Source organism: Nipponia nippon, unplaced genomic scaffold, assembly GCF_047370975.1.
Source record: "Nipponia nippon isolate SJK-2023a ecotype South Korea unplaced genomic scaffold, ASM4737097v1 scaffold_2, whole genome shotgun sequence".
In the NCBI taxonomy this organism is placed as follows: Eukaryota; Metazoa; Chordata; class Aves; order Pelecaniformes; family Threskiornithidae; genus Nipponia; species Nipponia nippon.
In genome coordinates, this window is record NW_028262336.1 from 30366190 (window position 1) to 30381142 (window position 14953).

At 45.0% G+C, this 14953-nt stretch overlaps 1 protein-coding gene across 1 annotated transcript; it reads left to right on the plus strand.

The window, feature by feature from the left end:
* Positions 1-406: 406 nt before the first annotated feature.
* Positions 407-14330, plus strand: IFNGR2 (interferon gamma receptor 2). The gene is made up of 7 exons (XM_087756953.1): positions 407-643; positions 4859-4985; positions 5462-5637; positions 7793-7941; positions 9378-9531; positions 10623-10777; positions 13220-14330. Exons 1-7 carry the CDS (start codon positions 562-564, stop codon positions 13391-13393), a joined length of 1017 nt encoding a protein of 338 aa, XP_087613079.1. The 5' UTR covers positions 407-561; the 3' UTR covers positions 13394-14330.
* Positions 14331-14953: the final 623 nt, after the last annotated feature.

Genomic DNA, 14953 nt, shown 5'->3' on the forward strand with positions numbered 1-14953 from the left:
TGGTGTTACGCTCGATGCAGCCAGAGAAAGCTGGGGAACTTTAACCACTTAATGGCAAGATTTTCTCACATCGACCGCACACCCTAACTGCACACGCAACCCCCCCCCCGCCTGCCGGCGCCTCCACACCGCATGCGGCGGCGGCTGCAGGGCCCTCCGCGGGCCCCGGCCGGGGGCTGCCCGCGGGGCTCCGCCACAGCCCGCCCCGACGCCGGGCCGGGGTCAGCCCCCAGGAGACGCCGCCTCCAGGGGCTCCCCCCGCGGCCGCTGGTTGGGGCGGTTGGCGCCGTTGGGGCCGCGGCGCCCAGCGCCCCCCGCCGCCCGCGGCGCTGCAGGCGGGGCCGAGGGCGGGCTCTCTGCCTCCCCGTAGGCGGGGGTGGAGGCGGAGCGGGGCTGGGGCGGAGCGGCCGCTCCGGTCGCCGTCAGCAGCCGCAGCCGGCGTCGGGGCCGGGCTGCGGGCATCAGGCGGCCCCGCCAGGCCTGCCCGCCGCCGGCCCCGTTCCTCAGGGACCGGCGAGCAGCTTCTGCGGCGAGCGGGGCCGGGGCGCTGCCAGCCGGGCCATGCCGTGTCGGGCGCCGCTCCTCTCCCTCCTCCTTCTCCTCTTCCTCCTCCTCCTCGGCTCGGTCCGGGCCTCGGGCGCAGGTGGGTGCGGCGGGGCGCGGGGCTCGCTGCGGTCGTGGCCGGCGGCGCGGGGCTGGAGGCTACCGCCCGGCCTGCGCCTCTCTGCGCGCCTCCTCCCCGGCGGCCTTCCGGCCCGGGCGGCGGTGGCAGCCCGTGGGGCCGAGGGCCCGGGCTCCGGAGGAGGACGGCGGGGCCGTGCCTCTTAGCCCGTCCCCTGAAGCAGCCCCGGCGGGTGCCGGAGCGGGAGCTGCAGCCAGGGGGCGGCAGCGGGGCCGTGGCGGATTTCAGCCTTCCCTCGCCCGGCCTGTGCCCGGCTCTCTGGAGGAGAAGTCCTGGTTTCTCCTGCCGACCCCAGGGTTGCTGCTCCTAGAAAATCTGCCGTCGTCTGGGCTGCCCGAACCGGGGGCGAATGCGCGGCTCCGAACCGGCTGCCGCTGTGAGGGAGCGGCTAAACCCTGCACGGGTTCAGCCTTGAGGGGGATTGATACGGTGTCAGTCGTTGACAGGTCTATAGTTTGTGATGGGGCACCCGTTCATCAACTGTGCCTGAACCTCCTCCGCTTAATTTTGTGAATTGACGGTTTAGGTAGGATTGGATTTAGACTTCAGCGTAAGCGCTTTGCCATGATGGGGCGGGTTTGCTCTTCAGGTTGAGTCTGAGCTGTAGCTTGTGAGTATAATCCTGGCTTCAGTATGTATCCCAGCGAGTGTGGAAGAGCTGCTGTGACACGTCTTGACTGAGAGAGGCACGCGGCGTGGTCCTTATGCAGGCACATGGGTACCTCTGTGAGTTCACCACCTCCACTGTCGTGTTTCCTCGTGTTCGTCAAGGCCTGGCTGGCCAGCCTGTGGCTGGTGAGCCCCGTGGGGCTCTCGGGCTCTTTGGGGGCAGCTGCTGTTCCAGGCCTGCAGTCCGTGGCTGGACTTGGGAGTCCAAATGCCCATGGGTTTGATTGAGGCGAGCCGAGGGGACCTGCTGCAGTCAGCGTTGCCCAGTCCCATCCCATCGGCAGCAGTGGGATTTCCCAGGGAACTGTTCTGGTGTTGGGCTTGTGCGCAGGGCCTCCTTCCCCTCTGCTCTCTCTCTCTCCTAGGCAGGGTGAGCTGTGTTTCTTCTGTTGCAAATGGAGGTGCTACATGTTCAAATCTGACCCAAAAGAATAGCCAGTTGTCATCACCCGTCCCCACTTGGCCACACGCTTCTGCTGTTCACCTTTTGCAGGCTTTGGTGTTTATCTGACCATATGAGAAGCCAGTTTGGTACACTAGAACAACGGAAGTCCATCCAACCCCCCCCTCCCAACTTCTTTTTTGCCATTTAGCAAAATAATGCGTTCTAAGACTGGTGCAGGAGAAGGGGTCAGAAATCATTCAGGAGCAGGAACGAAGGCTGTGAAACTTGGCCATGGCTAGGCCAAGCTGAGCTGCTTTCACTCACTGTAACTTGTGGCTTCACACTCTGCTATGTGAAAGCTTTGACTTGTGGCTTTAAGAGTCAGGAAGTCTCTGCATCAGGAAAAAACAATATCTGAGCGTTGTTTGGCAGATGCTTTAAAAGAACTGGTTCAGGGAGACCACCTTCCAGACAGAGAGAAAGGACAGGGCATTTCTGCCTTTCCCTGGCTAAGGTAGTTTGGGTTTTTCTAGGATGCTTGCATAGGTAGGTGCTTTTTTCTGAAGTGTACATTTTGTTACTTTGGATCATACAAACTAATGATCGTTACAGAGTTCAGTGTGTGATTTCAGAAATTTAAGTAACTTCACTTGTCAAGTTGAGGTATCTAACCGAAATATGAATGCGTTCCTTCGGTGTGCTACGGCAACAGCTCCTCAGGGCAGCAGTAAGTGCCTTTTGGCACACAGCACTTTGGTGTTCAACTACAGAGCCATAGATTTGGTAATTTTTTCAGTGTTTTTGAGGCTGGTAGGGGAAATGATCTGTTTCTGAATACTAATATACAGCAAAATAATCAGTGTGCAGTCTTGATAGAGGAGAAGATGAACGTTCTGCCCTCTTTCATTGCTTTTTTCTTTTGCCTTTTTTTAAGAGAGAGAGAGAGAAGAAAAAAAATGCTAGTGCTTGTGTTTCGTTCTGACAGCTTTCTTGAATTTTGTAAAATTAGTTCATATCGGATGTCTGAGAGCGCAGATTACTGATGGTGTGAGATACCTTGCCACATGCCAGACCAGCAGTGAGAGTGCAAGAAAGAATCTGCGTGACTGGGAAGTGAAAACTTTTCTTGAATGAAGAAAAGGTTACTTTAAAATACACGAGACATTAATAGTTTAGGTATTGTTTGTAGCTGTAAGGAATCTCAAACGGGTTTCAATGCTGAATGATCCATCTGTGGGCTAAGGCAATGTGTGTTTACTTAAGAGCGCTACTCAAAAGTTGAGGCTAAGAAACTAGTAACATACCTAATTAAAACTTTGAAAGCTTAACTAGTTATTTTGTATTTTGGACTTGGGGTTTAATGTAACTATGAAGATTCGCGTCCTCTCTTTTCTGTGTGTGGAGGATGTTACAAGCTTGGCATGAAGCCCTCTTCTGAAAGATAGTGCTGTCAGCATCAGTGTGCTCTCTACTGCTGTGTAACAAAACCAGATGTAGAAATCAAAAAGAAAAAACTTTTTAACATTATTCCCATATTCCCAAAGAAGGCTGGGGCCAGCATTTAGCTTAAGTGCTTGATCTTCTGATCTTAATTATGTAAAAATAAACAAACCGTATCTTAGGAGACTATTGTCTTAAGAGCAAAAAATGAAATCTTATTACATGGGATGTCATAACATGTCATGTCATGGTTGTCTTTGAGCTTGGGACCTGTTGACCCAGTACATTTAATGGTGGAGGGGGATCACTACAAGGACCAACACAAGTCAAGTGTGGAAGGAAAACCTTTCTCCTTCTTAGGACAGGCAGGCAGTGAAGCCGTTGGAGGTTCCGGGACCTGCCTGGAGAAAGCCCTGAGCAGCCTGGTCTGATGCCAGAGCTGGCCCTGCTTGGGGCAGGGGCTTGGACCGGAGACCTTGGAGGGCCCTTCTCGCCTGAGTGACTGCAGTGCTGTGATTAAAAGTGTGAGGCTTTTTTGGTTTTAAAGGCATTTGATAACTGCATTTTCCTGTCTTTGTCGCCTCAGCCTACTTGCAGTAATCTTAGTCTCTTTCTTTTGTCTATCCCAATTCCTTGCCGTTGGTCTCCTTGTCTCTCAGTGCTTTTTGTTTCTCCAGCCTGCTGTTTTGCCCTGTTTGCCAGCTGACATCTCCTTCCGGCTGCTACCCCATTTAACTTCTCATCTGCCTTTCTTTCCTTTGCCCGCCCCCATGTCCCCAGCCCTTGGTTCTCTGCCTTTTGCTGGGCTGCCCTCCCTGCCTCCCTCCCTCCGCTTGGCTTTTCTACCCTTCCACCTCCAGCTCTGCACCTGGCCTTTGGCCGTGCTCCAGTCCCAGCGGTCAGCTTCCTCCTCTGCTCTTCTCGGGCCAGCGGGGAAGTGGTTCTTCCCCCGTACAAGAGAGACAACTCTTTGCTCTCAGCTTCTGTGTTGATCGCCTCCTGACAAGCTGTTCGAGAGCGCTTGCAGTCTTTGTTCATCCCCAGGAGTTTAGAGCGTGAGGGAATTTGGGTGGACATTCCTACTAGCAGAAGGCACGCCTCTAACAGAGGTTTCTGTCCTTTTTCCACATTGTGAAATCGGTTTCAAAACTGACAGAACTTCAGGCTTGCAAGTGGAACAGTGCACTATGCATTTGTGAGTGTTTAAGTATGAGAAGGCTTTCTTTTTTTCCACCTGTATCCTGGAAAGTTTTGGCATTTTCGAACGAGTTAGCAGGAGGCAGATGGTCAGGAAAAATGTGTTCTGAGTTGTTAACACAGTAGAATGTGAGATGCAGACAATTGAAATAGATGAGCTTTTGTAATAACAGGTGGCTGTGGACCTTGATTTACAGCTTCATGGGGGAACTGGGGGGGGCTATTGTTTTGTGCTGGACTCAGTACTTTCAGTGCTGTGTTCTGGATGGAATAAATAAAAGCAGTAAGTTTCAGTTCAGTGCTTTATGGATATCAGGGACTTAAATGTATTGGTACTAGTGCACTTAGAAATGGAATGAGGAGGAATGCTTTTGCCTGCAGATCAGTGAAAATGTAATATATGGTGATGGAATTTGGAGACCAAAAGTTAGTTACTGCGTACTTGAATGTTTCAATAATTATTTTTATTCCTCTTCTTACTTTAGAATCTTCTCCCCATTTACCTGCACCAAAGGATGTGATGATTTATTCCTACAACTTTCGTAGTTTGCTGAGGTGGTCTCCTGTTAAAGTGGATGGAGGCTTGGTGTTATATACGGTCCATTTTAAAACGTAAGTAAATAGTTCTAAAAACAGCCAAACTAATTTTGTTCTAATCCATTTACACAATTGGTTTAAAAAAAAAAAACAAAGGCGCTAAAAACTAATAAGCAAATGAAAGAATGAGTTGTCTATTACAGATGCTTTTATATATATCTGAAAGCAGCTTCTGAACACTGACAGTCCCTTAGCCTGTGATATGTCCACTAAACTGAGAAAAGATTGAAGACCTGAAGAGCACCCAGAAAAGAGTTGCATGGTTTCCTGTATTATTTTAGCCTTACCAAATTCTCTCTTGCTAATTTTAATTTTTCCCAGATGCTGAGGAGATGCAGGTGCTGAAAGGGCTGTGGAATTAAACCTGCATGAAAGTGGTAGTTTTGTAACGCTTTCTTTTGTGACAAAAATTGTCTAGGTGGGAAGGGTTGTATTTTGGGTAGTTGCACTGTTCTGCTGATGCTTTATTTGTCCTTTGTTTTGCATTGCAGAGGGGCCTTTAACCAGTGGGATGAGATGAACTGCACCCGTATCGCCCAGACTGAATGCAGTTTCCCCTGGTCACTTAAGGAGCGGCGCTGGACTGTTGTTTTGCGCGTGAGGGCTGAGCTAGGGCAAGCGACTTCTGATTGGGTGGAAACAGATCCATTCGTGGCAGAGAGAAACAGTAAGTGCTATTTATGATTTCAGCGTCTCTCTCTCAAAGGAGATTTCTTTGAAAAAATGTTTGTTGTCTGTTCTAGGCTTTTTTGACTCTATTATGTACAACAGCCAAGTGAGAGAATTGTAGGTGTTCAGTTAACGAAGACTACAAGGCCTCGATGTGTCACTAGGAATTTGATACTGCTTAGTTCCTCTGTAGTGGGATTAGCAGTGTACTTTTTCAACAGGTATCGAAAGAGGAGTTTCCTTGGGTGGTTAAGCCTTATAAGAACTACAATGTATATTATGTTAGAGAGTTTTCCATTTTCTTATTTTCCCACTTAGCGCTGCTGCATGCACACATACACCCCCTTGATTCGTGGTTGTCTGAGTACAAACTACCTGTTTCTATTGAACAGATCCCTTTTCGAATAAACTGCCCCAACTACAGTGTAGCCTTCTACAAGGCACACTTTAAATCCTGTTAAATGTATGAACACGTGTATTGTATGTTGAGTTTAAAAATACCTCTGAAATGATAACGAAGCAGAGGAATGGATTTATTAACTCTTCAGTTGAAGATTTCCCATACCTTGTGAGGAGCAGTGGTGGTCCAGGCTGCAAAGAGTATGATGCTTTCCTTGGTGACTTCAGTTCCAAATCTTGGATTTTCTCTGGTAGTAAAGAGTGTGGGGGTGAGGAACTACCCGAATCCTGAGTTGAAGATTACAACTGATGTATCTGTAGCTTGTGATGCAGGATTGTTTGGGAGTGGGATCCTTTGGGGGCTAGGAAAGCACTGGGCTAATGGGAATACAAGACAAAGGAGAGGCTCGGTGTGGGAGAGATGTTTGTGTGCCTGTTCCGTCGGGGAGCAAGAGGAACATTGTGGTCATTCTTGTGCGACCGCTCTCGAGATCAGTTCCTAGACACCAAGACCATGGGCTACTCAGGCTGTTCTCTTCCTTTAACGTTTGGGTCAGTCATAGAATCGTAGAATCATTTAGGTTGGAAAAGACCTTTAAGATCAAGTCCAACCGTTAACCTAGCACTGCCAAGTCCACCACTAAACCACGTCCCTAAGCGCCACATCTACACGTCTTTTAAATACCTCCAGGGATGGGGACTGAACCAGTTCCCTGGGCAGCCTGTTCCAGTGCTTGACAATCCTTTTGGTGAAGGAATTTTTCCTAGTATCCAATCTAAAACTCCCCTGCGACAAGTTGAGGCCATTTCCTCTTCCCACTCAAGAGGGGAGCTTCGGGAATTTGTGAGGACACACAGCAAGATGTTTGCAGTTGTACAGCAACAGGAAGTAGAAAGAAACTGAAATTTCTCTACGAATATAAAGATCATGGGAGCCCATTTTCTCTAAAGTAACAGTGGACAGAGCAGGTTCTGCTGGATTTTTTGAGATAAAATAAGCAATGATTGCATGCAAGGATTGATTTTTATTGTTAATAGTTACCCCTTTTTAGTATGCAAGCAGCTGTTAACTACTCTAATATTTGCATGAGTGGGTTTTTTGAGATCCTGGAGTGCTTTACAAATGCTGATAAGCTTAACTGGTGAACGAAGTCAAGACACAAAGGATAAATAACTAATGACCACATATGACCTGTGATCACACAAGTCTCTTGTGTTAGGACTGACAGTACTTTGTATAATATTTTTCATGATTTAGACCTCAGAGTACTTCACAAAAGGAAGTCGTCATCTTTACTGTATAGGACAGGTGGAGACATCAAAGCAAGGAGAGGGGAAACTAGTTATTCCTCTTCCAATCTATTGACCCAAACTGTGTTTTTTAGAGAACACGGAATATGTGGCAGGCTATTTGAAGAAAAAAAAAAAATAAGACCAAAATTGTATCACCATTAAGTGCAGATAGATTCAGATACATTCTAGAGCATATTTTTTGAATTTCCAGGGAAAGTTAACAGGAAACTTTTTTTACTTACCTAGTTTCACTTATATTTTCAAGTCTGTTTCCTTAGATTTATAATAAAGTAGATATCTTAAATGCATTAAGTAGATGAGAAAATGTTGTATTCCTTTTCTTGAGAAAAAGCTGTCAATATTTAGCATGTTTGCTGAGAGTATCTAAGTAAAGCTGAAGACAATATGACGAGCTGTTCTGCACCCCAGAGATTCACTCTTCTTTCTGTGTTCATTTTCAGCTACTATAGGGCCCCCTAAAGTGAACAGCGTGGTTGTAAGCTCTGACTCACTTCTCATTAGTGTCATACCCCCTTTTGGATCTGAAGTAGGTGACTGTCTTCAGTATCATATGTCCTACTGGGAGAACGCAACAAGTACTACTAAAAAAGTAAGAATTCTCTGATTTGTTTTGTTCATAATGCCTTTGTGACTAAGAGATATGAGTCAGTGTCTCTTGGCAAACCAGCAGAAAAGGAGGAAGAAAACTAATGTAATTTTTTTCTCTAGCAGTGAAGGTCACCATTTAGTGTCTTGGAAAAAAGTTAATTTGGTCTTGGTACAAGTATTGCGTGTATTGCAAAACTTTCAAAACCATCTTTTTTTTTCCTCCATATGAAATGAAGGTTAAATCACTTTGCAGATCAAGGGAGAGAATCCACAAAGTGTCAAAGGTGGCTTTAAAATGGCATTTAGATTGCAAAGTTTGCTTAGGCAATTCGGGAAACTGAAATATCCTTCCTCCTTTCCTGTGCCGGGCTTGTTTGTGCTGGCAGCTTCAGTAATGGGCTGTTTTGGCCTTATGTCGCCTGTTCCTAGGGCAGAGAAAGGCAGAGTTATTAGAAACATGCTGGACACAGCTGGGATGAGCTGTCCCTGTTCATATTGAGACTTAGAGGTGTTGGTCTCATTGTGTGCTTATGCTGCTGTCTGGGACCCTGGTAATTGTGTTCTTGACAGGACAGCGTTGCAGGGGAGGGATTAAGTTACACTTTAAAAAAAAAAATTAAGAAAGAGGAAGAAGATTCAGGAGAATGTCGTTCTGAAGTCAAATCTTTAAAAAACAGAAGCAGGAAAAAAAAATTGATTTTAAAACCCTTCTGTTTCAAAGACCTTGCTAAATCTGAAATGCCTCCACTTCCTTCCTCTCTTGCACCAATATGTGTTTTTCTGACACACATAAAATACCTTCATGTTTGAGATTCAAACAAGAAGTCTCTCTTGTATGCTTCTGTAGGCTTCACTGAGGCCCTAATCCTAGCCCCTTACAGGTTAAAAATTCCCAAAAGACTATGGTGGCCGTGTGGAGACTGTGGAGCTTTTGCACTGCCCATCAGCCGTTTTCCTGTTCAGTAGGAGCTGAGATGGTGGAAGCTCATCGCTGAACTGCATTTCCGTCAGCCTCTCCTGATGGTGGAGGCACGTCTCATGGCTTCTTTTTTCCCTCCCCCTCCCTATATTGTGCTCACTGCCTGAGCTGTTACAGAAGCTGCGTCAAAGTGTCCAGCAGCGTATTGTGGATAAAATGAGACCTTGCATCCGTTTTCCTGCCTCTGCTGTTTGTGCCTTTATTTTAAATGTTCTAAAGGTTTTAAATGGTCAGGCGTAATTTAATTTCAAAATAATGACATTTCAAATGCATTCAGGTAGGAAAGTTGAAATATATTTCACTGTTTCTCTTGTTTGGGAAAGCTGAATTATGAAAAATAAAATCTCTGCTTTTTGAATGAGAAACTTAAATATGGGGAGGAGACTTGTGTTGAAGACAGGTCTGGTTTTTGCAGTAACGCCTATGTATATATATATTTTTTTTTGTCTTTTAAACAGGAGACAAAGACGAGCAATACACTATTCAAAATTGGAAATCTAAAGGAATTGACACTTTATTGTTTTAGAATTCAAGTAGAATTGGTGACGCTTCTAGATCTCCCACTACTTGGACTGCAAAGTGATCCCAAGTGTTACAGAACTGAAATCAGTGGTATAAAAGCGATTTTGTTATTTTTTGTGTATAATGGGATGAGTGTAGAACGATATGAGCCTTAGATCATGTAACTGGTCGCTTACATACCCGTATTTGTCAGGAGTGCTAAGAGAGCACCACTGCTAGTGGTTCACAGTTGTCGTTAATGGCAAAATAATAAGGAATTTTTCACTCAGTAATTGAGGGTCTGTGTTGTACTCTTCCCCCCGTCCTTTTTGTTCATAAATACTGCTATGGGTATTACTTTCTAGAAATATGCAAAGAAAGGATATACAAATACTTGGTCTTTAGAGGAAGTCATTGCTGAAGGAGATGGTGTTACTCTGTTACTCTGCCTCCTGCAGTACAGGAGCTTCCCTCTCCTCTTTGACCTGCTTCCTTCTCTGACATTTCGAGCTCCATGTTTTTGTACGAGATAAGAGAGAGGGTGAGGGGAGGGCGTGTGCAAGGTAACGGAGTTTGTCCCTCTCTTGAATCTCTCCATGTGATCACCAACGCACAGGTACAACCGATCTTTAGCGTGCTTTGAACATGCTGGAAGACGTGTAGATGAAACCTGCTTATGCGGTTTCTGAAGCCCCACAGGGGCTGACCTCCCGGGTAGTATTGACCACGTACTTGATCGCAGGCCCCGAGCTGTGATGTCGGAGTCTGTGATGCTCCCTTTGCTGAAGGGAGGTGCCTGTTCTGAAAGAGAAGCGCCTGGCATTAACGGCCCTTGCTGACAACTTGAGGGTGAAAGGGCAGACTGCGTTCCCCGCCTGCCCTCTGCCCGCCAGCAGCGACTCCTTCAGCTCTGCGTTTGCCCCACTAGCGTGTCAAGCAGAAGCTCGCCTTAGGCCGCGTGATTACGGGGAGGAAGCTCGTGGGAGCTGGTGACTTCCACGTGGAATCACAAAACCAGCTACTTCTGAACACAGGTGTTTAGAGTGCATCTATAGTAGAGTTGTGATCTTAGCCTTGGAAATGATACTTTGATTACCAAGTATGGTAAATTTCAGCTTGCTGTATATTGTTTTACATTTGATGATGTATAAATATGAACCTACCATATGTATATGGTGTTTTGTTTTTCTATTTTTTTTCAGAGGCAACCAGAGCTGGATATATTATACTAATATTTGTGTTGGTGTTACTTTTTGTATATCTGGTACCAGTTGGTTTATTTCTTCTGTGGAGACACCAGAAAACAATTAAATATTGTATTCAGCCACCTTTAGAGATCCCATCACACTTTGAAGAGGTATGTGTAGACATTTTATTTTTCTCTCCCCCTCCCCCTGTAAAAATCAGTGATGATCTTGGAGTGAATATGAACAAAGCCAGTTGTTGTGTAACAGAAATAGATATAAATAATTGTTGACTTAGTGTAAACTGTTACTTTTCTCATATGTGATTTCCCACTTTATTCCTCTTTTACTCAACTGGATTTTTTTTTTCTCTGCAGTAAGATACAAATGCTGCTATAATCCTGTTAGGAAACCGGAGTAAGAGTCTCTGTTCCTTGACTACCCCTTGTCCACCCCTTTCTTTGCTTATCTAAGTCATCAGGCCTGAAACAGTTGCTCACTTGAAGCAAAAAGCTTTTGTGTGCTGCGGAACATGGACTTGGGACCTAGGTCTCTGATTAGAAATCAAATATGAAAAAGCGAACATTGATGGTTTTAAGAGCAAGGAGTGACTTGAAGACTAAGGACTACCTAGGGGAATGTTCTTGGGCTTTTTCTTTTTTTCCTGTGGTTTTAGCAATACTCAGATGAAAAAGTCATCCTGGGACTTTTTTCTCCTTGTAGCTCACCCATTTCTGTACTGAACCGTATTGTTTCAGTCCTGTTCATCTTCCTCTTTTTAGTACTTAAACAGGAAGTAGTCTTTTAAGCAAAGTTCTTGATTTAAAAGTTCTTGTTCAGCATACATTCCATATTTTTAAAAGCTTGCATTTGTTTGCAGTTCTTTGAGGTGTATTTCTTCATATGTATCTGCGTGTCAGAGTAGTCCATTGTACTATGGGAGTTCTGCGACTGTGGAGCTGTCTTGCCAGATTTTTATAGACGTATGGGTGAACGAACCCAGACTTTCTGCAGAGCCCCGAGTACATCATTTTCTCTCTTCATGCTGCCTCAGCTGCCATTTCATGGGGGCTCAGTGGAGCCAGCTGTATCGCATACCAAGCGAAGTATCTGTCACGCAGGAAAAAAAATCCTTGTACAGAGTACTAAAATAATGCAGCATGTCATGCAAAGGACTTGCAAGAACTGAGTCTATCGTCATGTGTTCTGGAGTAATTGTATTAATCTGGAAAACATGCAGCAATAGTAGATACTCTTGAACAATGTTGAGTCTGGTTTTGGGCAAAACGCTGGTAAGAAATGAAGGAAAATAGCAAATATCCAGAATTTTTAAAATGTGTATTTCTAAAAGGGATCAACCAGCCTGAGGCTTCTCCTCTTAAAACTCTTTTCATGAGTACAGAATACCGTTTATTTTAAGGCAGTTTCGTATGTACTCTTCTAGCGTTTCAGAAAAATCACATGCTTCCTTCTTTTACAGAAGGATCTCAGCTTTCAGCATCAGTTACAGGGAGCAGTTCTACCACAGAAACGCCTTCACATAGCAAAGCCAAACTGACGTTCGTTTATGATGTCTTGACTTTGCTAAGGTGGATGTATTTGAGGTTCCCATATGAAACACTTGTTTTTAATACGCCTGAAAAAATAATCCTGTTGCTCATTAGCCTTACTATGATTACAGAGAAAGTGGTGCCTTAATTGAAATGAAGGTTAATTTTGGCCCATAGCAGACATGACTTGAGCTGCAGTCCCGTCTCAGCCAGATTGTGACACCTCCTACAGTACAGAACAAGCTTTTGAGTAAAACTACAAACTACGTCGGTCTTTTAACAATGTGGAGGTGTCTGTGTTAGAGACGTTTATTTTATTTTTTTTTTTTAATCAGGGAAAAAGTGCTCAATGGCAGATTTTTTATTTTGGTTCAGTACATGAAGAGGTAGATGGCTCCAATTCCCTGTGAAACACAAGATCAGCGTAGTGATAAGGAGAGTATATGGGGGTGGCAGGAGGAACAGAAAGCATTTTCTCTGGTAAAGCTGATGAATTAATTTTGGAGGAAAGGGGAGCAGAGAGGAAGTCAAAGCAAAAAAGTAACTACAGCAGCAGAATGCCACTAGAGTTTTGTGGTAGCAATAGAAGATGCAGATCTGACTTGGCGGACACTGAACAAACCAGAATCTTAGATCTCGTTTGCTCCATCGGTGCTTTAGACAAGCTGTCAGTTGCTAGATTCCTGCAGTTGGAGGATACGTCCCCCGCTGTGTAATGAAGTGTTTGCTTCTGTGATTTGTTCTTAGCTAGTAGGAATTTGCTTGCACTGCCATGAAAAGAACATTAGCCAAAACTTATAAGAAAAACAGGAAATGTAGGCTGCTTTAACTCGCTTAAATGGACATTTGCATGATTGATTCCCTCCTGCCCCAGCCATAAGGTATTTTTAACTTTTTGTTCAATGTAGTTTCAAGGAAATCCAGAATAGAATCTACATTTAGCAGCTCTCGCTGTGAATTCTGGTCTGAGGCAACTTGCCTATAGGCAGTGGTACCTGCTCTGTCATTTCTAATGCATCTGTTCTGTGGATAAATACCTAAACTGTTGTTTCTGGCTTTTTCCAGTACTTGAGAGACCCCGTCATGCCCGATTTAGAGGTGTTGAACAATTATGCCGAGGACAATCCCCACGATTCCTTATCTGTCGTGGTTTGCGGAGAAGGAAGCCAAGCCTGCGGCAGCAGTTTGGATGGCCAAGCTCATTCACAAAGCACCTCCAGCGCCAGCGAAGTGACTTAAGCGGCGCCCTGGCGGGAATGCCTGGACCGAGTCCTTGCAGAGGCTCCTGCCCGTGAGCAGCGCCGCGCGGCTGCTGGCAGGACAGACAATGAGCTCTGGACAAAAGGCAGCCACTGACAAATCCGGAGCAAGATGTTGCTTCCTGGGAATAGTGTGGACCCCGAGCCTTTGTTTAAATGGCTTCTGCTGTGCTGCAACAGCAACTGCATTCTGCCAAAGAGACTTAAAAGGTGGAACGTGAAAGGGAGAGGAACACTAAATTGCCTAAAGAAAGCCAGATGGTTATAAAATGGTTATATCAACATCATCATATTTCCCGCCCTAAACTGAAATAAAGCTTTGAGAAATAATGGCACTTTGTGGTAGGACATAGTACCACCTGGAATTTTTCCAGTGAGTGAATAATTGCACCGTGAATGACTTCTACAGTGGCTTTTGTTTTGTTGCCTTATTTGTGAAGTTTGTGTTAGCACTCTGGGTATTATATCTATCCCAGGATGCTTTTCTGAATAATTTTAAGTACATGCAAGTCTTCTGTGGCAGCTTCTTCCCTCCAGACAAAACCAGCAGTCTAAAAAGAGAATTTTATAGTACTTTACTCTCCTCAGCATGAACCTGTGCAAAGAAAACTGCTCCTACTGTCTGCCTCCCAACACGTTCATGAGAAGCATTAATCTTCTGCTCCTGCAGTGAGAGTTGTTCTTCACAGCAAAACAAACTTTAAAATAATTTTGCTCAGAATTTATGTAACATGCATCAGTAACTATCAGACACTAAAATCTCTCGTTGCCTATCAATCATCTGATTGTCCTGCAAATGAAAAGTTGACTGAGGGTTCTGTTTTGAGCTCCTTAAAGCAGAAAACTATAAGTTAAGCCTCACATCACAATCCTGCGGGGTCTGGAAGGTGTCTAATAAAGCACAGAGAACAAATGAACCACTTCGGTACTAAAAAGATTGTTTTTATTGGTTTGATTTTTTTTTTCCCCCTGGGTTTGATACAAGTTGTTTAAAAAAAAAAAAAAAAAAACACGCTTGTTTATTTGCAAATGACTTTTTCAAGTTACTTAGGTCTGTTAATGAACGTGGTCACTGTCAGAGCTGTGGGCTATCGGAGGTAGTGCTGTTCCACCCCTTCCAGGAATACACAAAACTAGCATGAAAAATCGGTAACAATTTTTTTTTTTTTCCTAAAAGCTTCACGAGGTTGTTTCCTCATAGGACTCATCTAATCACTTGTGATGAGGCAACGTGCCAAGACAACGCGGCTATCTGAAGATTTAGTCATACTTCAAGTCGGGTAAGAATTTTCAAGTCAGCCACAAGCTGCATATACCTGCTTTTAAGTTCAACCGTGTTCTTTTTATATACCGTGCTGTAAACACACACAGAACCACAGGCTTGCAAAAGGACCAACCTAAATGCACAACCGAGGACATAAATGAGGCGGCAGTTAAAACCTCTCCTGTGACTATTTACCAATACAGCATACAACTTCCTGACTATAGTTGTACACCAGGCTTCTGTTAGAGAGAGTTGTTACTAAATATTTTTACAGGC

Bases quoted from the DNA above. Each gene is read 5' to 3' on its own strand.
- IFNGR2 (XM_087756953.1), top strand. From the start codon at position 562: ATGCCGTGTCGGGCGCCGCTCCTCTCCCTCCTCCTTCTCCTCTTCCTC. The intron at 644-4,858 runs GTGGGTGCGGCG...TTCTTACTTTAG, and splicing joins GGTCCGGGCCTCGGGCGCAG to AATCTTCTCCCCATTTACCT. The intron at 9,532-10,622 runs GTATAAAAGCGA...ATTTTTTTTCAG, and splicing joins TTACAGAACTGAAATCAGTG to AGGCAACCAGAGCTGGATAT.